At 47.7% G+C, this 19,091-nt stretch overlaps 1 protein-coding gene across 1 annotated transcript in view; it reads left to right on the top strand.

The window, feature by feature from the left end:
* Window positions 1-5,257: 5,257 nt before the first annotated feature.
* LOC113196690 (KN motif and ankyrin repeat domain-containing protein 4) overlaps window positions 5,258-19,091 on the top strand; it is a 34,250-nt gene continuing 20,416 nt past the window's right edge. Inside the window, exons 1-6 of the mRNA XM_077791297.1 lie at window positions 5,258-5,324; window positions 6,223-6,354; window positions 8,163-8,248; window positions 14,766-15,121; window positions 15,332-16,676; window positions 17,933-18,044. Of these exons, the coding sequence (XP_077647423.1) occupies window positions 8,233-8,248; window positions 14,766-15,121; window positions 15,332-16,676; window positions 17,933-18,044 (1,829 nt within the window). The 5' untranslated portion in view covers window positions 5,258-5,324; window positions 6,223-6,354; window positions 8,163-8,232. The remainder of the gene's footprint in view (window positions 5,325-6,222; window positions 6,355-8,162; window positions 8,249-14,765; window positions 15,122-15,331; window positions 16,677-17,932; window positions 18,045-19,091) is intronic.

Below are 19,091 nucleotides of genomic sequence, written 5' to 3'. Positions count from 1 at the left end.
CAGCAAGACCCCCGAGGGTCCCAACACAGAAGGCCAGATTCCTCTGGACAAACTGGTAAGGTTTCCCATGTAGATAGCTGCTTAAGTAAAGCCACCTTCTGCCTAGACAGCACCAGACTGAAGCGTGTACCTTGGTGTTTGCATGTCTCCTGTGCTCACAACCTGTGCGACTCAGGTTGTATGGCATAGTTGAGAGTGTTGAACTGGAAAGGAGACAATCTGGGGTTGAGTCAAAGCTTTGTGCCAGGCACGGTGGCACATGCCCGTAATCCCAGAGGCTCTGGAGGCTGAGGCAGGAGGATCGCGAGTTCAAAGCCAGCCTCAGCAAAAATGAGGTGCTAAGCAACTTAGTGAGACGCTATCTCTAAATAAAATACAAATTATTGCTGGGGATGTGGCTCAGTGGTCAAGTGCCCCTGAGTTCAATCCCTGGTACCAAAAAAAAAAAAAAAAAAAAAAAAAGCTTTGCCTTGCTTTAGCTCTGAACCTGGACATCCTCATGTGGAGAGTGGAGGGTACCACTTCCTATTCTGCTCTTTCCCCGGCTTGGCCATGGCCATGGAGTTCAAACAGGGTATTGGGCAGGTTATAGATACCAAGAGACAATTTCTTCTCCTCTGAGAGATGCAGGCAGTTGGCACAGTGCTTTATTGCAGCCTCTCGAACAGAGCTCAAGAACAGTAAGTGCTATTTCTTCCTAGAAGGAGGTCTGAAGAAGTTAAGGAAACTTGGTGTGTGTGTGTGTGTGTGTGTGTGTGTGTGTGTGTGTGTGTGTAGGTGTGCCTTCTTTTTCCTGTGTGTCTCTGTCCTGGCATCCAAGCCAAGCAGATGGGTGGCACTGCAACAGAGGTAGTATTTCCTTCCCTCATTTTGCATTCTCTTATAATTTTACTTTTAATATCTTATTTTATTTTTTTGATTGGCACATAGCGTTTATACCTGTTTGTGAGGTATAGTGTGATGTTTCAATTGAGTAGTAATCAACTCAGGAAAACCCCATCCTTTTTCTCCACTATTCTCCCTGGGCTCTGGTAACCACCATTCTACTCTCAACTTTTGTGATCAACTTTTTTGGATTTCACTCTTTTGGTCTGATGAGACACCTGAAGCAGAGGTGCTCCCCTGTCACAAATAGGAGTTTCTGAGAGGTGGCCTGTGTTTATCTGAAGGGATTGTGGATGAGCTCTGTTTCACACACTCTGTGGAGCCGCTAGCCCGAGGTGCTGGTCGGAGAAACAGAGGCAGCAATTGGAATTTAGTTAGTACACGCTGCAGTGCGGCAGACAGGAGCCATGGCGACAGGAAGTGCACCTGCAATGGATGTTGGAGGCTCAGACGATAGGAAGACAAGGCAGAATAACAGCATGCCAGGTGGATTGTTGGGTTTTGCAGGAAAGGTGCAGCCCTGGGGTTAAGCATTGCACCTCATTGTCTTAGATAAGAATTTATCTTGGGAGGAGGAAAGAGAATGCTTGTCCTTAGGTAGAGCAGAGGGAAGAGTGGGGGGCTGGCAAGACATGGGATTGCTAAAATGGAGGGCTTTTTTTTTACTCTGCTTCTTAAGGAAATGCTGTATGTCTTTAGCCATTCTCTTACCAGTTTGGAGGAGATGGTCAGTGATTATTTAAAATGTATCAGAGAGGCAGCTTGCTTCTCAGCATATTTTTCATATAACCTTGGTGTTCAAGGTATACTTCCAATTCTTTTTTATTCTCATGGTTTGGTCTATGTACTTAGTTAACACAGAAAAATAATTATAACAGTTGAGAAAAGTGCATGCTGATTCCATGGTTTTGTGGACCATCACATCATCCCGTGCCCTTCAGGAAATCTCTTCATCTCTAGATGAAAATGCTCTAGAGATGTTCTAGAGACCTTTCAAGGAAAATAATGGGGAAAACACAGAATTCTACCCCAGCAATCTTTACTCCTGTGGGAGTGATGGGAAGTGACTCAGACCATCTGCCTTAATTTTCTTTACCTGTACAACAGGGATGTGAAGTGCTTTCTGAGTGTACCAGGTGTGATGCAGGCAGGATTTCAGGGTGACACTTGCTACCAGCATCAATTTCAGCATAGGATAGACAGGAACCTGCCTTGGCCTTGGAAAGTGCCTCTGATGTTGCTTACTGGTGAGGCTTTGCTTTGTAGGATGATCTTGCTTGGCTGAAGTCCTGGGAGGTCAAGGGGACAAGATCCCTCTAATCCTCTTGCTGAGCCTGCATAAAGGAGCCTGGAAGCTCTCTGGGCCCCGTGTTGGACCATGCCACAGTGCCTGTCTGCTTTAGGTCCAGAAGCAGCACTCCTGCTTTCTGCTCCAAAGAGCTGCAGCAGTCTGGCTGGACTCCTCAGTCTGCCTAGGACAACCTGGGATGTTCCTCCTCCCACAGCTGTGACTTCTGTCTGGTTGCTCCACCCCATCAGTCCCAAGTCACAGGTCTTTACAGTTATTAGAACCCTGGCTGTAGCTGGAGCCACTGGATGACAATTTGGTTGTCATAGCAAGTACTTGCCTGATTTTCTCTTCTGCCACAATTGATGTGTTGGGGTGTTCAAGGGCAGCAGACTGATGGAGCAGCAGGAAGCAGGAGCTGCCAGCCTGGCCCAGTTATTCACTGGTCATTGTTCCTATCTTGGCTCTGCCCTGTCTGCTGCCAGACTATCATTCACTTAATGATCAAGGCTTCATGGGGTCCTGGGACCCTAGGAGAGCTGTAGGGGATAGTTGTTTCTAACGCAGAGCAGAAAGAAAGTGATGCATTCCTGAAGGCTTTAAGCTCCTCAGGAGACTGCTGTCCTTACTAGGATCAGTTTCACTAATGAGCCACAGCGGCTGCAGTGGGGGTGGGGGGTGGGGGTGAGGAAAAGCAGACTTACTTGCGACTGTGACTGTCCAGGATGAGCTTCCAGATTTGGCAGCATCCGATAGGAAGGCTGCGTGTTGTTGGAATGTCTCTAGATGGGTCCTTCAGAAACGATGGCAGCTCAGGGAACTAACTTTGCAGTGGAAGGCTTTGAGCATTCTCCCTCTTTCTGCAAGATCCATATTAACCTACTGAGCGGTGAATTCCTTTCTGACCCCTATCCCTGGGAGCAAAAGGGAAGTCAGTATTTGCTTTTCCAACAAGGTCACGGATCACCTGACCAAGTCCTTGCACAGCTGGGAAGCAGAGGGCTGTACTGAACTCACAGGAATCTGCTGCCTTCCTGCAGCCCCAAGCTGGCTTTGAGGGAGGGAGAAGTCCTTCCCGCTCCAGGCTGTGCAGGGGGAGGATGCTGGGGAAGGTAATGTGCACACAAGCTTTCCCCCCAACTGTTCTTTCTTTTTTCGTGGAGCTCCAGATGCAGCTGCTGCAATGCAGGCAAAAAAAATGACAGACACTTGCAGGAAAATGTGGGAATGGGGTTAATGAGATTGTGTTAATTTGTTCTTCACTGAGCATGAGTTATCTCCCTGTTTCTCGAGGCGGGAAGTGAACGCGCTGGAGAACTCGGTTGGCAAAAATCTTAGATTCTGCCCTCCTCTAGTGCAGGGGCTTCAACCATTTCAGTGACAAGCTGTCAGATGCCTCCTGCTTCTTAGCACAAAAACATTTCCATTTGGAGGTTTGGGGGTCCTGGGATGGGGAAAGCGAAGCTCCCATCATCTTGCCAGGATCGGTCCCAGGTATGGATGATTTTTTTTTTCTTCTCTCTTTTGGAAAGGGTGCTTTGTCTTTGCAAGCGATGGTGCAGGGATGGGTGGGTTGCTGTTGGGTGTACTACCTTGCTAAATATTTGACTTTGTGAGGTTGAATTCTCCAAGAATTCCCGTGGCAGTGAGGTTGTGTGTTGAGCCAAGCTCTCTTTTCAAGGAAATCCAAGGTGCTATTTATTTTGGCACGCAGCCTGCCCTGGGATGAAATACAGCATTTTTATTATTACAGAATAAAGAAGGGTTTGAAGAAAACAAAAATGCAGAACCAGCTTTTAGTTTTAGGACTAAGGAAGGGAAAATTTCTTTATGTTTGGATTTGAGGTTAGAAATGAGGTTGAAATGGCTCATGAAAGGAATAAATGGGGAAAGGGGGAGGGTGTGGGTAAATGCTGCCAGAGTTGGGCTGACGGGGAAATCCATGCTCTTGGGAAGGAGTGTGGACCTTTTGAAGATATCCCTAACATGGTCTGGTAGTTACACGAGGACCATAATTGCTGTTGGACAGTGACAGCCTTGATGGATTTGAATGGGCAGCCTGGGTCCCCACTGCTTCACTGCCCTATAGGATTTGAAAGATACCGCAGAATGATAGAGCCACATGAGGTGTCTAATTGACAGGGAAAGTTTGAGTTGGCCACTCACCTCTTTGTGCCCTAGTTTTTCTCTCTCTTTTTTTGGTGGTTACCAGGGATTGAACTCAGGGGCACTTGGCCACTGAGCCACATCTCCAACTCTATTTTATATTTTATTTAGAGACAGGGTCTCACTGAGTTGCTTAGCACCTCACTTTTTGCTGAGGCTGACTTTGAACTCATGATCCTCCTGTCTCAACCTCCCCAGCCACTAGGATTACAGGTGTGCAGCACCATGCCCAGCTTCCTAGTTTCTCATTTGTTAGTGGGCCCTATTTCTCAAGATGGTTTGTGTGAAGGTAAAATGAGAAATCATGCCCAAATACCTGATTCCCAGAGTAAGTGTTTAGCACCTGTTAATTTCCATTTGAAGTCAGGACATTTTGTTTCCTGTTCTTGTTTGTTCATTTAAAAACCATGCTGAGTTCATTTGTTCCTTTCAAAACGATGCCTGCCACATTTTACACCTGGGGACTTGGACAGGAATGAGTCTTGCAAGAATTCCGACCTTTGTAAGCTTACAGATGGCTAGGAGAGAAGAGCTAGAGAGAGAACACTACATAAATCTTGAGGATGATGAGCTAACGAGAAAGGCTGGAACCTGATTGGGGATCTTTGACCCTGGGATAGTCCACAAATCAATGAAAATTTATGTAATAACAGCAGGTTTTCACAGGTGCTGAACATTGGGGATGCAGCTTAACAGAACGAGGAAGAAATTGCTTTATGTCAGAGCCTTAAATGTCCCTGAGGGTTGCAAGTTTCCATTTTAATAGGGAATTCTGTTCAACAAAGCTATTTTCCTATTCTACTGTATAACAAAGTAGCATGTGTTGATGTGGCAATTATTCTTCTTTTCCAGTCACCTAACCACATCAAACGTCCACCCACTCCAAGGAATCTCCCTTCGCTAAACCCCAAGACATCTGCCATAAGGACCAGGGATGGAAGTGGAGAAGGCTGTGGAGGGAGGGAGCCGAGGGCGGGTGGAAGTGGTGAGTCGTGGGCAGGAAAGTCCCCTCCTTTCCTTCCTGTGTTTATAGAGGCCTTTAGAATGAAAAATCACTGAGTCCCTTCTTCAGGGAGCTGGGCTGCCAACCACATTTAAAATTTCTAGCTTTGAAATGATTAATATTAGCAAAATTCAAGACAGAGAGGGAAACCTAGAGGTCTCTACAAAGTTCTTTTGAGTGAAATTTGACCTAATGTGTGCTGAGTAATTATCCGTAGTCCTACTATCAGGTAGCGACGGGCAGGATTCTTAATTCTAGCCAAAGGCAGCCAGCCTGACTGATGTCCCCAAGGGGCTGGTGAGAATCTGTTCAGTCAGACATCCAGCTGCACCCAGGCGGCCCCCCTCTCAGGGTAGAGTGCTTGGTGTCCACCTTGGAGGAGCAGAGCTCTCCTTTGGCCCAGGAGGCTTTGTAAGAGAGACAGACGTTCTCCTCCTCAGGCCCACACATGTGGACCTGAGGGATTTTCATAAGCCGAGAAACATCTTCCCCTCAGGAGAACTCAGGACCAATCAGAGTGTCTTGAACAGGGCTGCCGCACAGGGCTGGACTTAGGCTTCCAAACCACTTCTGCTCTCAGCACAGGCTTGGAGTTGGCAAAGCCTGAGGCCACATTCTACTCCAATGCTTGTTGTTTGTTTTGTGACCTTGAGTGAGTGTGACCACTCTCAGCCTCAATTTCTTCTCTCTGAGGAATGGGAATAATAATAATTCCCTCAGGGTTATGGTGTGAAGATTTCAAGAGATTAACTGGGTATGTCATATGCTCCATCTACTCCCATGGCTCAGTAATGCTATGTGGTTGGAGGGAGAGAGGCCCAGAAGAAAGGGCAGAGGCTGTGATGATGGAAGGGCCAGGCATCACTCTTTTCTTCCCCAGGCTTCACCTGACTCTCCCGATCCTCTCCTAACTGATGGCATCTCCTGGCACAGACTGCAGGCCTGGATGGGGGAGAGAGGCAGCTGAGTCCTCTACCTGGAGCCTTCCTAGGATCACATTCCCTCGGCCCAGGTTAGAACCCTCCATACCTCTCCACTCTCTGCCTTCTTCATGGCCACACTTAGCTCCCAGACCATCCATGCTCTCGCCTTCCTTATCCCCAACTTCTGGAATACTCCAGCTCCGCCACTCACAAGCACTTGCACGTCAGGTGCTGTGGCCTCAAGGTAAGCCAAGTAGCAATTGTTGCATTGCTTCTGCAAGGAGTGTCTCTGTCTCCACCCTGTGGAACTCCATCAGACCTGCACCAGGAAGAGCCCCTGTCGCAGCTGCATAGAAAATGGTTTGGAATAGTCTAGGCAGGACAGAGGGCATTGGGTTTGGAGGGAGAAGGCATGTTCACAGAAGGAAACCATACCAAACTTTTGGTTGGGCAAACTTTAGAATTTGTTTTAGTCAGCTTTTTTTTTTTGCTGCTGTCACTAGAAGACCTGACCAAGAACATTTGTAGAGGAGGAAGAGTTCATTTGAGGGCTCCTGGTTTCAGAGGTCTCAATCCATAAACAGCAGCCTCCATTCCTCAGGGTTCAAGGTCAGGCAGAACAACATGGTGGAAGAGTATGGTGGAAGAGTATGGCGGAGGGAAGCAGCTCACATGATGATCAGGAAGCGGGGGAGATCTCCACTTTCAGAAACAAAATAGGTATCCTAAAGGCATGTCCCAGTGACCCACCTCCTACAGCCACATCTACCTGCCTCCAGTTACCACTGTTAATCGCCATCAGGGGATTGATTCACTGATTGGGTTAAGGCTTTCCTAATCCAACCATTTTTCAGCTAAACCTTTTTGAGTTGTCTCACACATGAGCTTTTGGGGGAACCTCACATCCAAACTATAACAGCATTTCTCTCTTGACAGGCCTGATATTTTTCTTCTCTGGTTACTTATTGGTTCCCTATTTTCCACCCTCTTCATGGATCTCTCTTCCTCTCAGTTCCACCAGCCCTTCCCTCATCAGCAGTCCACCTCTCTGGTCTGGATGTCATCGTTAAGCAATTTGGAATTCCTAAAACAGCCCTGCTTTCACTGCTGTGATATCACAGAAAATTCATTATTCTGATGTGTGTGGAGTTATAATCATAAAAAGCCAATTTCCTGGGTGATTTATTATAATGGGGGCAGGAGCGAGGTTGTTTACCATTTTAAGAGACAGTCCTAGGAATGGATTAAAACTTCTGGGAGAATTTATGGCCAAACCTCAAGGGACACTAATTCAGCCAGGTGATGTTCTACTTGGATAAATACTGATATCTTCTGACCACCTGGGTTGAACTTCCTCTGTTCAGCCCACAGTAAGAAATCACCCATATGTGTCAGCCCCTTGTCAGTACTTACAATTATCTCATCTTTGTCTTGTATTTGATTGGGGTGTTGCAGGTCATCAACGGGTATTCTTATTCTAACCTTTTCACAAAATGCATTGGAAGTCTCTTACCAGGTTATGGGTAGGTAAATGTCAACTGTTGATTTTATGGAATGAGCACTGTGCTGGTTGTGAGAAGTCTTGGGTCTGGTTCCAGCTCCTTCATTAATAGCGTGAGAGACCTTGGACAGACCTTTTTCTCCTCAGCCTCAGTTTCCTTATCTCCCAAACTAGGGGGTTGGACCAAGTGCTCCTTCACTGTCAACCATTGCTCACAATCCACAAAGACACACCAGAACTGGGCTCTGCGAATGTGTTCAGGTTCTTTCTGTCCTTCCTCAGGGGTCTGTGAACCCTGGGAGAAAGGCAGAGACTGATGTTACTTTCTTTGATGCTGTGTTTCCTCAACTCTTAAATTTGAAGGAACTCTCCACCCTCTACCCTTCTTTCTTTCAGAACTCTCCAGGAATCTTACAGACTGAGCGAATGAAGAGTGCCTGAGAGGCGGAGAGTCACATTCCCTAAGATGGAGAAGACAGATGGTAGGCAGGGGGCTTACTATTCCCTGGTTTAAAGGGACACTTGGGTTGGAATGGGATAGTTACCATAAATCCTGCAAATAGCCTATGAGAGGCCTGTAGGAGACGTTCCCTAAACAGGCAGTGTGGGCAAGCCCAAATCATGTATTTCAGGTGTGAACTACAGAAGAATAGAGAATGAAAATGAAATCATAAAATACAAAATATTGGACCTGTGTAATTTTCAGAGCATTTTCTCATCTCATCCAAGCAACAGGAAGGGAGCAGGATACCCTCCTTCATTACCTTTGTTTTATAGATGAGGAATTTGAAGTCAAGAGGCACGTGGCAAAAGTGTCTCCATTCACAGCTTTGTGACTCTACAAATCATTTAATGTCTCTGAGCCTCAGTTCCCTTGTAGGCAAGGTAGTTTTGCCACTTAGTAAACCACTAAAATTTTTGTGATTTAAAGCCAGTTATTATTGCCACTTAGTAAACCACTAAAATTTTTGTGATTTAAAGCCAGTTATTATTTCTCAAAAGATTCTTTGGGTTGGCAGGCTTGTTATCCTGATCTGAAGCTGCCTAGGCACATTCACATGGTCTTCTGGGTGGCTTGGCTGGGTCGGACAGTTTGGAATAGCCTCATTCACATGTCTGATGGTTGAGCATGTCACCTGGGCTGTCAGTGATGGTTGGTGTTGGCCGGCTTGCTCAACTGTTGCTTATCATCCAGGAAGCTAGCTGGGGCCCATTCACACATGGTGGCAGAAGTGTTCAAACACAACAAGAAGAGACAAATCTCAGTGTACAACCAATGCTCATTCTGTGTATGCCACATTTGCCATTGCCCTCCTGGCCAATGCCAGTCACAGGCCCACCCTGTAGTCAGGGCAGTTGTTGGGTAGTACCAAGGCTGGGGTAATATTGTGGCTGTTTCTGTAAACTGTCTACCATACCCCCTCTATAAACAGGTATGAATACTATTTCCTAGGATTGGTAAAGAACTAAATGTGTTAATGCATGTAAAGTTGTTGAATAACAACTCTCAAGCACAGTGGATGTTTCGATACATATATCCCTCTTCCCCTTCCAAGAAACTTGCTGAAGGTCATAGTCTAGACTCTGATCTCCTGACTTCATATGAAATTCTTTTTCTGATCACCCAATGTTAGAAATAGGAGAGCCTGGAATCCCTGATGCATCACATGGCCCTTTTTGGCCCAGGACTTAGGGAGCAGACATCAGCTGCAGCCCTGCCTCGTGCCTTTTTCCAGATGCATTGCCATATATTTCAAGGGCCTACCTTTCTCCCCAGAGAGCTGTCTTTGCAGTGCATCACTGGAAGTGGTCCCAGAGAGCACCAGCTAATACCTTAGTGCCTGGGGGCCTGTCGTCCTGCCACCTGGCCTCGTTGTTCCCTGCTCAGCATTCTCAGCATCACCCATCTCCACAGGATTACCCACAGCAGCTCCCAAGAGGCGCCCCTCCCTGCATGCACAGCGTCTCAGAGTGAAGGCCAAGCAGGAAAGCCTCCCTGGCTGCCTTGGCCTTTTGAAGAGGCTGACTTAATTCCCGTTCTTTCTGGCTTTATTTTTAGCCATTTTTCTCTCCTGTTTCTGTTTTTCCCATTTCCTCCAGACACTGATTACAGACTTTTGAATGTTTCTTTCTCACTTTCAGTGCCTCTAATTGGTTTAGTCACCTGCTGAACTTTCTTTTGTCCCTGCAGATGATTCTGTGCTACTCCCTCCTTACCTTGTCCCTTCCCAGCCCTCTTCCTCTGCCTGTGTGTGACTCTGAGGCTGATGGCTGTGTTTCAGGTCCTTCTCAGACATCTACTCCTTGGCTTTGCTTTCAGAAAAAGACAGTTCCTGGTAGCTTCGAGCCTCCTGTAGCTTACTTTTTTCTTTTCCCCAAACTCATTTTTTTTTCTCCAGAATTATTTCCTTGGGCTCTCATTCCCTCCTGAGGCTGTAGTCCTCACAGAGTTAGGGAGAGAATCTTTAGCAAATCCTCCCCCACCCACCACTCCACCAACTTTAGGATGCTCATTGAGTACCTACTCTGTGCCATGAGCCTTAATATTGCAACAACTCTAAGAATGATTATCTCCTCTTTATATATGGAGAAATTGAGGCATAGAGAAATGAAATACTTTGCCTAGAGCCTCACGGGTAGGAGATGACAGCCAGAATTCAAATCCAGCCAGCTAGCTGTGCTTGGCTTATCTGATCCAATTGTCATTTTGAGTACAGATGGTTCTCCTAATTAATTCTTGTCCTGGCCCCATGCCTGGAATTGTGAGCTCCTGCATACCTGTCACCAGGTAGAATTAACAGGAGTGGAGCATATGGTGAGGCTGGGTCTCCCTGCCTATCAGCTCAAGCTCCATCATTGAGGTCCAACATTCTGCCTGCACTGGGAAAAAGAAAAGGGCTGAAGAGTGGCAAGTGGCAGACAGGGCAGCGTAATGGACCACGAGTGAGATTGTGTGTGTGCGTGCGCACGCATGAGGATGGGTTTAAGAAAGTGCCTATTAAACCTCTCATCCATGATAACTGCTTACTCTCTGACTCCTTTGGTTCCCCTTGCCTCCCTGTGGAAGATTCTGCCTCTGAACCTGCTGTTTCTTACTTGATGCTATTATTGCATTTGTGTTCTGAACCTGCTCCCAGAGGCCTCTGGGCAAATCAGTGCATTTCTTCTGAACAGAGGCAATAAGGGTAAATAATGCAGACTCTCCTTTAGGAGAGGTCTTTACTTTCTGGGTCATAAATCTGCTTTCCACTTAACTTGAGACAAATGTCTCCTCTCTGATTTGGCCTGTCCTTGTACTCCAGGGGTCTTCTGAGTGAACCAAAGGACTTAAGAATATAGCTGAGTGTAATTGGAATCATTGCTCTCATTTACTGAAGCAGCCAGCCTGCTGCTTTGGGGTGGAAGGGAGATGTAGTTGGTATAAGAAAAACTATGTGGGTGAATGGGAAGTGATAGGGAGTTTTGGGGGGATGCTGGGAGAGTGTTTTCTCCTTATCTACCTGGAGGCCAGGCAGCTGCTACAGCAGTTCTGAAGCCCAACAGGAACCATGGTGTAGATCAGCAGCAACGCAATCCTGTTCCCTACCGTGCTTGTGACATAGTTGTCCACAGGCCTGTGGCTCTGTTCAGCAATGATGGCTGGCAGTTCATGTTCATGAGTTCAGTCTTCATATGTCTAGTTGGCTTTGTCTCATTTTTTTGGAGGTAACTATACTTCCCTAAGCACAGAGAGCCACCTGGCTAGCATGTGGCATTAGCCAGAAGAAGCAGCTATCAGGCAGGCACATGGGAAGAGCTCAGCCCTAATCTGTCATCATCCTCAGGGAAAATCAAGCCCCAGTGTGCCCCAGGTAGCACCATCATTTGCACCTTTTTTCATCTTGTCCCTTTCCCTCCATTACCTTTAGTTTCTCTGACCTTGACCACATCAGCAGTCTCCCAGCTGGTCCCTAGTTTAATACTTCTTCAGTTCTCTGAGTTGGCTGGGGGTATTACTCAGGAGCAGAGTACTTTTCCAGCATGCACAAGGTCATAGGTTCAATTCCTAGCAGCACAGAATAATAATAATAACAGTCCTCTGCAAGGTACTCCTTTTGAAATCACACTTGAATTAGTCTCCCCCTTGTTTAATCTTTTCTTGGAATGCTGGGGAATTAATTAATCCTAGGCCTCATGCATGCTGAGCTCGCACTCTACTACTGAGCTAAGTCCAGCCCCCTACTCTGTTGTTTAAAACCCTTCAGTGACTCCTGTTACCTAGAGAATAAGATCAAAACTTATTGACATGTATGTAGGTTGCTCCATGATCTGGTGCTTGCTTACCTTTCCAATTTTCTTTTTCTGCTCCTTGTTCTTCTCTTCCACACTTTAGGTTCTGGCCATATGAGCTGCATTTTGAGAGCCCTGGCACACTATGCAATTCCATGTCTCCATGTCTTTGCACATTCTGGTGTCTATCTAGAATATCTGTCTTGGCTATGTATTGGGGGATAACAATCTCCCCTAAAACTTGGTGGTTTACCACCATAATTTAATATTGATACAGATTCAACTGAGTATTTCTCACTTGGGTCCCTTCCAGTAGTTGAAGTCGGATGACAGCTAGTGACTTTTATTTATGTGTGTTTATTTATTTAGCAGTACTGGGGGCTGATCCCAGTCACACTTTATCACTGATATTTAGCCTCAGCCCTCTTTACACTTTTATTTTGAGATGGGGGTCTTGCTAAGTTGCTGAGGTTTGAACTTGCAGTCCTCCTGCCTCAGCTTCCTGAGTCACTGGGATTACAAACCTGTGCCATTTGTGCCCAGCTGAGTTGTTGACTGTTTTTCTCCGGCCTAGCACCTGGGCTAGGATGGCTGGAATCGCTGGGGGCTGGTGAGACATCACTCTTCCTTTCTCTGCAGGACCCTATTCCTTTGTGGGCTTCCTCACCACACAGCAGCCTAAGGGAATTTGGACTTACATGGCAGCCAACTTCCCATCAACTGGGCATCCTAAGAGACCCAGCATAGAATTCTCTTAGCATCATGTCTGCCATATTCTTTTGGTCAAAGCAGTCACAGTTCAGCCCAGATCCAAAGGCATGGAGAAACAGACTCCACCTCCCAATGTGGAATTTGCTTGCTTGTCTAAAGAGGGTAGGAATTGATGGTACCATCTGGAGATAAACTGGTATAATTCACCCTCCTATTCTCCTGATAAATTCCTGTTTGTTCATTTAACACCCAGTCCTGTGTCACTTTTGTGATTTCTACTCTCTCACCAAGGCAAAATTAGCTTCCATGTTTAAGAAAATAGTTTTTACAGAAATTGAAAAAATAAGTCAGGGAAGACTGTACCTTGTGCTTGATTTGTACCCCTCACCCTCCTATACCGTACGTGTGGCAGTGCTGCTACTGGATCCCATCAATCCTTGGAGGGCAAGGCAGCTATACCTGAGTCATCCTTATGCCCTTGAGACCTAGCTTAGCAACTGACACATGGGAGCTGAATAAATCGTGGCTGAGGGAAGTGAACTGAATTACTGCTGCTTTGTTGCTTTGCTGCTTTTTCCACACAGGGCCCCCTCCCCTTAGAGCCAGGGAATCAGACACAAAGAAGTTGTGGACCCAGAATATGCAACAGTGAATCACATGGGTTGATTTCCATCCTGGGGCCTCAGATCTCAATATTTTGGTCTTCCACAAAGATAATTACTACTGAGCAGGTATCAGGTGTTTATCATGTGCTAGGCATTTTGTCAGGCACCTTATATTCATTATTAATTAATTAGGCCTCACAATAATGCTATATTACCTATTATTATTTCCACTTTACAGATGATGAGATGCAGCAAGGCTAGGAGCAGAGAAATAGATGGAGCTCCAGAATCTGTATTCTGAACCTCTTTTGAGCTCAGCTTTTTCAGAGTATGCTCAGCAGAATGTCAGAGGTAATAGTATCACATGAGGAATGCTGGAAGAACCCAGTCTTCTTCTGACTGGAAGAAGAGGATGCCTGGAGACAAGTTCCTAGGGACTCCAACAGTTGAAGGACTGACTTGTTCTTAGTGGCCTCTGTGGGGGCCAGTAGGTCGATGCTGCAAGGAGCCCAATGGCACCTAGGTGTAAAGTTCCCCATAGCATCCCCCATAGTTCAGGGTGCCTTAAAAGCCACAGGATCCACAGGGTCCATATCTCTTGGAGAATATTGGCCTGTGTCCCTTTTGACATTTGTTGGCCCTTCTCCCTCTCTGCCTTTTTTTCCAACCTGTGAAAAATGTATTCCCTTACAGGGCATGGTGTTTGAAAGTGGAATTCAGCTACGCATGATCACTTATTAAGCACTAAGCAGTTTTCAGGGGGAAAGAGCATTAGCTATGCAGGCTCACTTGTTGCAGTTCTCTCTGATCTTCTTGTAACTGGAGGCTCAGGCATGGGAGGAAGCTTCAATAATATAGAGGGCGTAACTCCTTGATACCTCCAGTGTAGCAAGATTTACTAGTTTCCATTTGAGTAATGCAAGTTTCTTTTTTATGCTGAGCAAATTGTGTATCTCATCTTTCAAAACCTTCCATATCCATAATTGCCAATTAGTCCCCGTGATGTGCCAGTTCCTGGCCACTTCATTTCAATGGTTACATGACTCCAACTTGGAAAAAAAGTATGAGATAATGTTGTTTCTCTGGTCTGCAGGCAGATTCCACAGCAACATCTGAGATGACATACTGCAAATTAAAAATCATTCCCTCTACCTGTTCCCTTGCAGGCACTGGCTAAATACACATTGCTTTAATAAGATGGTTTCCCAGTATAGCCACAAGGACTGTGAGCTTCTCAGCACAATTTAGAGGCTAGAACATTTGGGAGAAATCTCACGTGACATTGTCAAGTTGAAATCACAGATATTAAGTTTCATCACCCTGTAAATTTTGTTAACTTTTCTTCTCCTCCTTCTCCTCCTTCTCCTCCTCCTCCCCCTCCTCCCCTCCTCCTCCTCCTCCTTCTTCCTCTCAGCCAAAGACCAGATCTCTCGGGGGAATGAAGAGAAAGACCCTCCCAGGAGCCACCCGTACTCTGTGGAGACCCCATATGGCTTTCACTTGGACCTGGACTTCCTCAAGTATGTAGATGACATTGAGAAAGGGAACACCATCAAAAGGATTCCTATCCACAGAAGAGCCAAGCAGGCCAAGTTTAGCACGTTGCCCCGCAATTTCAGCCTTCCCGACAGTGGGGCTCGCCCCCATGTTACTATCCCCCAGCAAAACTGGTCTCCCGCAGTGCCAAGGAAGGTGTCACCCAGGACCCAGGAGCAAACCCAGTCACTGCTGCTAGGTGATCCTCCCCATGCCTCAGCCAGCGGGAGCCAGGTGAGCTATCATAGGAAGGCCCTATTGGCGGAGGCCTCCAGGCAGCTGGAGGCTGCTGCTCCAGAGGAAGCAGAGCTCGCTTCTGGGAGTGGGCGGCCCCAGCTTTTGAGAGCATCCAGCATGCCAGCCACGCTGCCGCAAAACAGGGCCTTGGAGGAGCCAAACCTAAGCGTGGGTCTTCCAGCACCTCCTGCCTTCCCTCCTCTGCAGGGGGACAGCAGTGTCTGGGATGTCACCTTTGGCCCAGCGGAAGGATTTGCAGGTTTTCACAGCTCCAGCCCTCGAGCATCCGCCCAACTGACAGTCAGCGATTTGGGAGACCTGGTGGCAGGGCTCCCAGAGCTGGTCCAGGAGGGGGCTGAGCCTGCAGTGGGGGAAGTGAAGGCTCCAAATCACCTGTTTCTCCCAGGGCCTCCTCCTGCATTCCAGAATGCACTCCTAGAGGATGTGGAAGGCGAACACCAAACCAGAGAAGCAGAGGGGGTTCTCACCCCTGGCTCCTCAACACCCAGCCCTCCACCTCTGCCATCTCCCATCCCTGAGAATGAGCTCCCTCTGGAGGAAATCGAGCTCAACATCAGTGAGATCCCACCCCCGCCGCCCATAGAGTTGGATGTGAGAAGCATTGGCATCCGGGTCACTGAGGAAAGCCTGGGCCTTGCCCTGGTGGACCCCAATAGCATCTCCACCCTAAAGGAGCAGGTCTCAGCCCTTGAGGGTGAATTGTCTGGCAGAACCAAGGAACTGACCCAGGTCCGAGCTGCCCTTCAGCAGCAGGAAGAGGAAATCAAGACGCGGGAGCGGAGGATTCGAGAGCTAGAGTGCACTGTAGCCCAGTTAGAAGAAAAGCTTAGCCAAGAGACGTCCAGAGATGCCCAGGGCCAGGCTGATGCCATGGTGAACACTGACCCTCCCCGTGGGCTCTTCCCAGGGGAGTCATGTGACAAGAGCATCGGGGTCAACCTTCTGAGCATCACAGACTCTGAAAGCTGGGGGGCCGGGGGAGAGGAGAATGGCTTCTTATGGGGGCAAAATGGTCACACTCAAGCGGGTCAGAGACTGGCAGAGACTGTGCTACCGCCCCAGCTCTCACTGCCACAGGGACCTGAGAAGGTCCTTGCCTCCCCTTTACATTGCTGCCTCCCCACTGAACTCAGGATTGAAGAAGCAGGCTCTGAGCACCAGGGAGGCCTGCAGGCAGGAGGCGAGAGCCTGGCCAGGGCAGCACAAGGTTCTTCTCGGAGCAGTGACAGACAGGCTGCCCCAGGGGCCAGGGAGGAGCTCCCTGGGAAGGAGCACCCTGGAAGGCCACCAAGCTCTCCAACAGATGCCACCATTGGGCAATATGTGAAAAAGATCCAGGAGCTCCTGCAGGAGCAGTGGAGCTGCCTGGAGCATGGGTACCCGGAGCTGGCCAGCGCCATCAAGCAGCCTGCCTCCAAGCTCAGCAGCATCCAGAGCCAGCTGCTCAGCTCCCTCAACCAGCTGCTGTCTGCCTACTCAGCCCAGGCTCCCCCACAGGAGCCTGCAGCCCCGCCCTCCTCCCCTCCAACTGGTAAATACTGGTGCCCAAGGCAGGGAACCTTTTCTCCTTTGTATGACAAATCCAAGGGAAAAGGGGTTTTGGTTACATGAGTAGATTTCTAAAAAGATTTTAGCACCTCCAGGAGCCTAGTGGAATAAAAACTGACCTGTGTAACCATGGGGGCCGCACCTCTACTCTCCTTGTGTAGGTGTGAGTCTGACTGCAGGGCCACCACATACAGCTGTACAGATAGTGTCAGCCACAAAGATGCCAGCCAGGGAGGGCAAATAGGAGCTGAAATCCAGCCCACACTCCCTTTGCCAAACCATGTGCCTGCAGCACTGGGTCTACCCAGAGGGGGTGCTGTTCTCATTTCATCACACAAAGGCAAAGTCTTGGCCAAGGATGGTCCTGCCCTGGGTGCTCCCCTCAGCCTCCCTACCGGTTTCCTGGGTTCCAGCATTCCTGCTGGAACAGGAAAAACGCTTTCTGGCCCTCCCACATCAGAGGTTTTCTCTAGCCTGGTTTTGGATGAGCATTATATAGAGATTGGGAACTGTTCACTGTATTTTCTGTGCGCATGCATGGGCACAGGGGCTCACATGGGCCAGAGCAGCTCCTCCTCTTCTGACCCATCTCACACTCTTCACTATTGAGGAGAGTGGAGCCATTACCATGCTTGGCTCAGTGGGCAGCATGCAAGTCTGCTTCCTGCCACAGGTCACAGGTTGGCTGCCTTCTCATTTTGGCACTAGTTCCCATCTTGTCCCTTGGGAAATGCCTCCCATACCACTGAGCACAGCATGAGGTTGTGCCCTTCTCACATGTCTCCAGTGTCATCACTACCCCCACATCACAAGTGTCAACGTGCACATGAGCTAGAAAGGCCTTCTGAGGTGCCCTTGAGTGGAGAAGGGTACTGGCCCATGAGTCCACAGACCTCAGTTCTATTCCTGCTCTGCCATTCCCCAAGGAAGCCCGAGTCTCAGATTTCCTAGCCATAAGACAGGGACAACAGTGACATGTGCCCATGTGGTTCCCTGGGAGAATGTTCCAGTTTCTCTACTCAGCCATACAGAGAGGGGCATCATTAACAGGTTCCATTCTATTGACAACCACCAGAAAACCAGACTTCTGCCCAAAGTCCCCAAAACATTTGATTTGCATTATCTGGTTTCTGTCCCTGTCCACCTTTTCACACACCTGCAACCTGTATCCCCTTAAAGGAAAAGCCCTGCTTTTGCTACTCCAAGATCTTTCTAACCTGTGATGTTGTATCTACCTAGAGAGCTCCCCGCCGACCAGCCTTAAATCCATAATGAAAAAGAAAGACTATGGCTTCCGTGCAGGAGGTAATGGGACCAAAAAGAACCTTCAGTTTGTTGGGGTTAACGGTGGGTAAGCATCGCTTGTGAAGCCCCGACTGCCTTCCCTGCTACCTCTCCTGCTGTTGTCCTCGGTGCTATCTTTTCTAGGGGGAAGCATCTGGTTTTTGTTCTTCTGCAAGGGAATTAATCTCCAAGGTCCTTTAAAACTCCATGTCGGGTTTGCACATGTTTGGCTCTTTGCCAGATGTGCTGGTTTGTTGGAACCTCTGCTTTTAATATACTTGGCTTTGGTCTCCCCCAGGGCCAGGACTCTGGGTGGTTTCTGGAAGTTTTGGGGATCATGGACCCTTTGAGGAAGGTCTTTAACCCGAACCATGACACTAAAACTAGTTCAATTGTATGTGTTTAAAATGATTCTCCTTTGACTTACTGCAAACCAAACCCAAGTTTTGGGCAATGAAGGGAAACAACCAGTCTATTGATAAAGAACATGAACCAAGCCTTCTGTAGTCTAGGGACTTAAACATTGGATTTAGAATATATCATGCAGCTCGGCACAGTGGCACATGCCTCTAATCACAACAACTCATGAGGCTGAAGCATGAGGATTGCAAGTTTGAGGCCAGCCTTAGCTTCTTAGTAAGACCCTGTCTTAAAAGAAAATATTTTTTTAAAAGGACCTGGGATGTAGCTAAGTGGTAAAACCCCCTGGGGCTCATTCCCCAGTGCCAAAAAGAAAGAAAGAAAGAAAATTACAGTCACATGTCACCTAACAACCAGGGATACCTCTAAGAAATGCAGCATTAGGCACTTTTTGTCACTATGGGACACCACAAAGTACTTACAAAAGTCAAAACATCTATGATGTCACTAAGCACATGACTGTATTTTCTAAATTGCTCATTCAGCATTTATTAAATGCCAACAATATGCTAGGTGTTGGGTATTAAAAAAAAAAAGTCAAATAGATCAAGGTCCCTACCTTTAGCTCTCAGATACGTCAAGAAACAAGGGAGAAATGCTGATGTGCCAAGACCAGATGTATTAGACAAGGAAGCACAGGATGCTGTGGAAGCCCAAGGAGGGGTCCAGCCCAGCAGGCGGTGTGTCCGGGAGA

The sequence above is a fragment of the Urocitellus parryii genome, chromosome 11 (genome assembly GCF_045843805.1).
Source record: "Urocitellus parryii isolate mUroPar1 chromosome 11, mUroPar1.hap1, whole genome shotgun sequence".
Taxonomy (NCBI): domain Eukaryota; kingdom Metazoa; phylum Chordata; class Mammalia; order Rodentia; family Sciuridae; genus Urocitellus; species Urocitellus parryii.
This window is presented reverse-complemented; position numbering and strand designations above follow the sequence as displayed.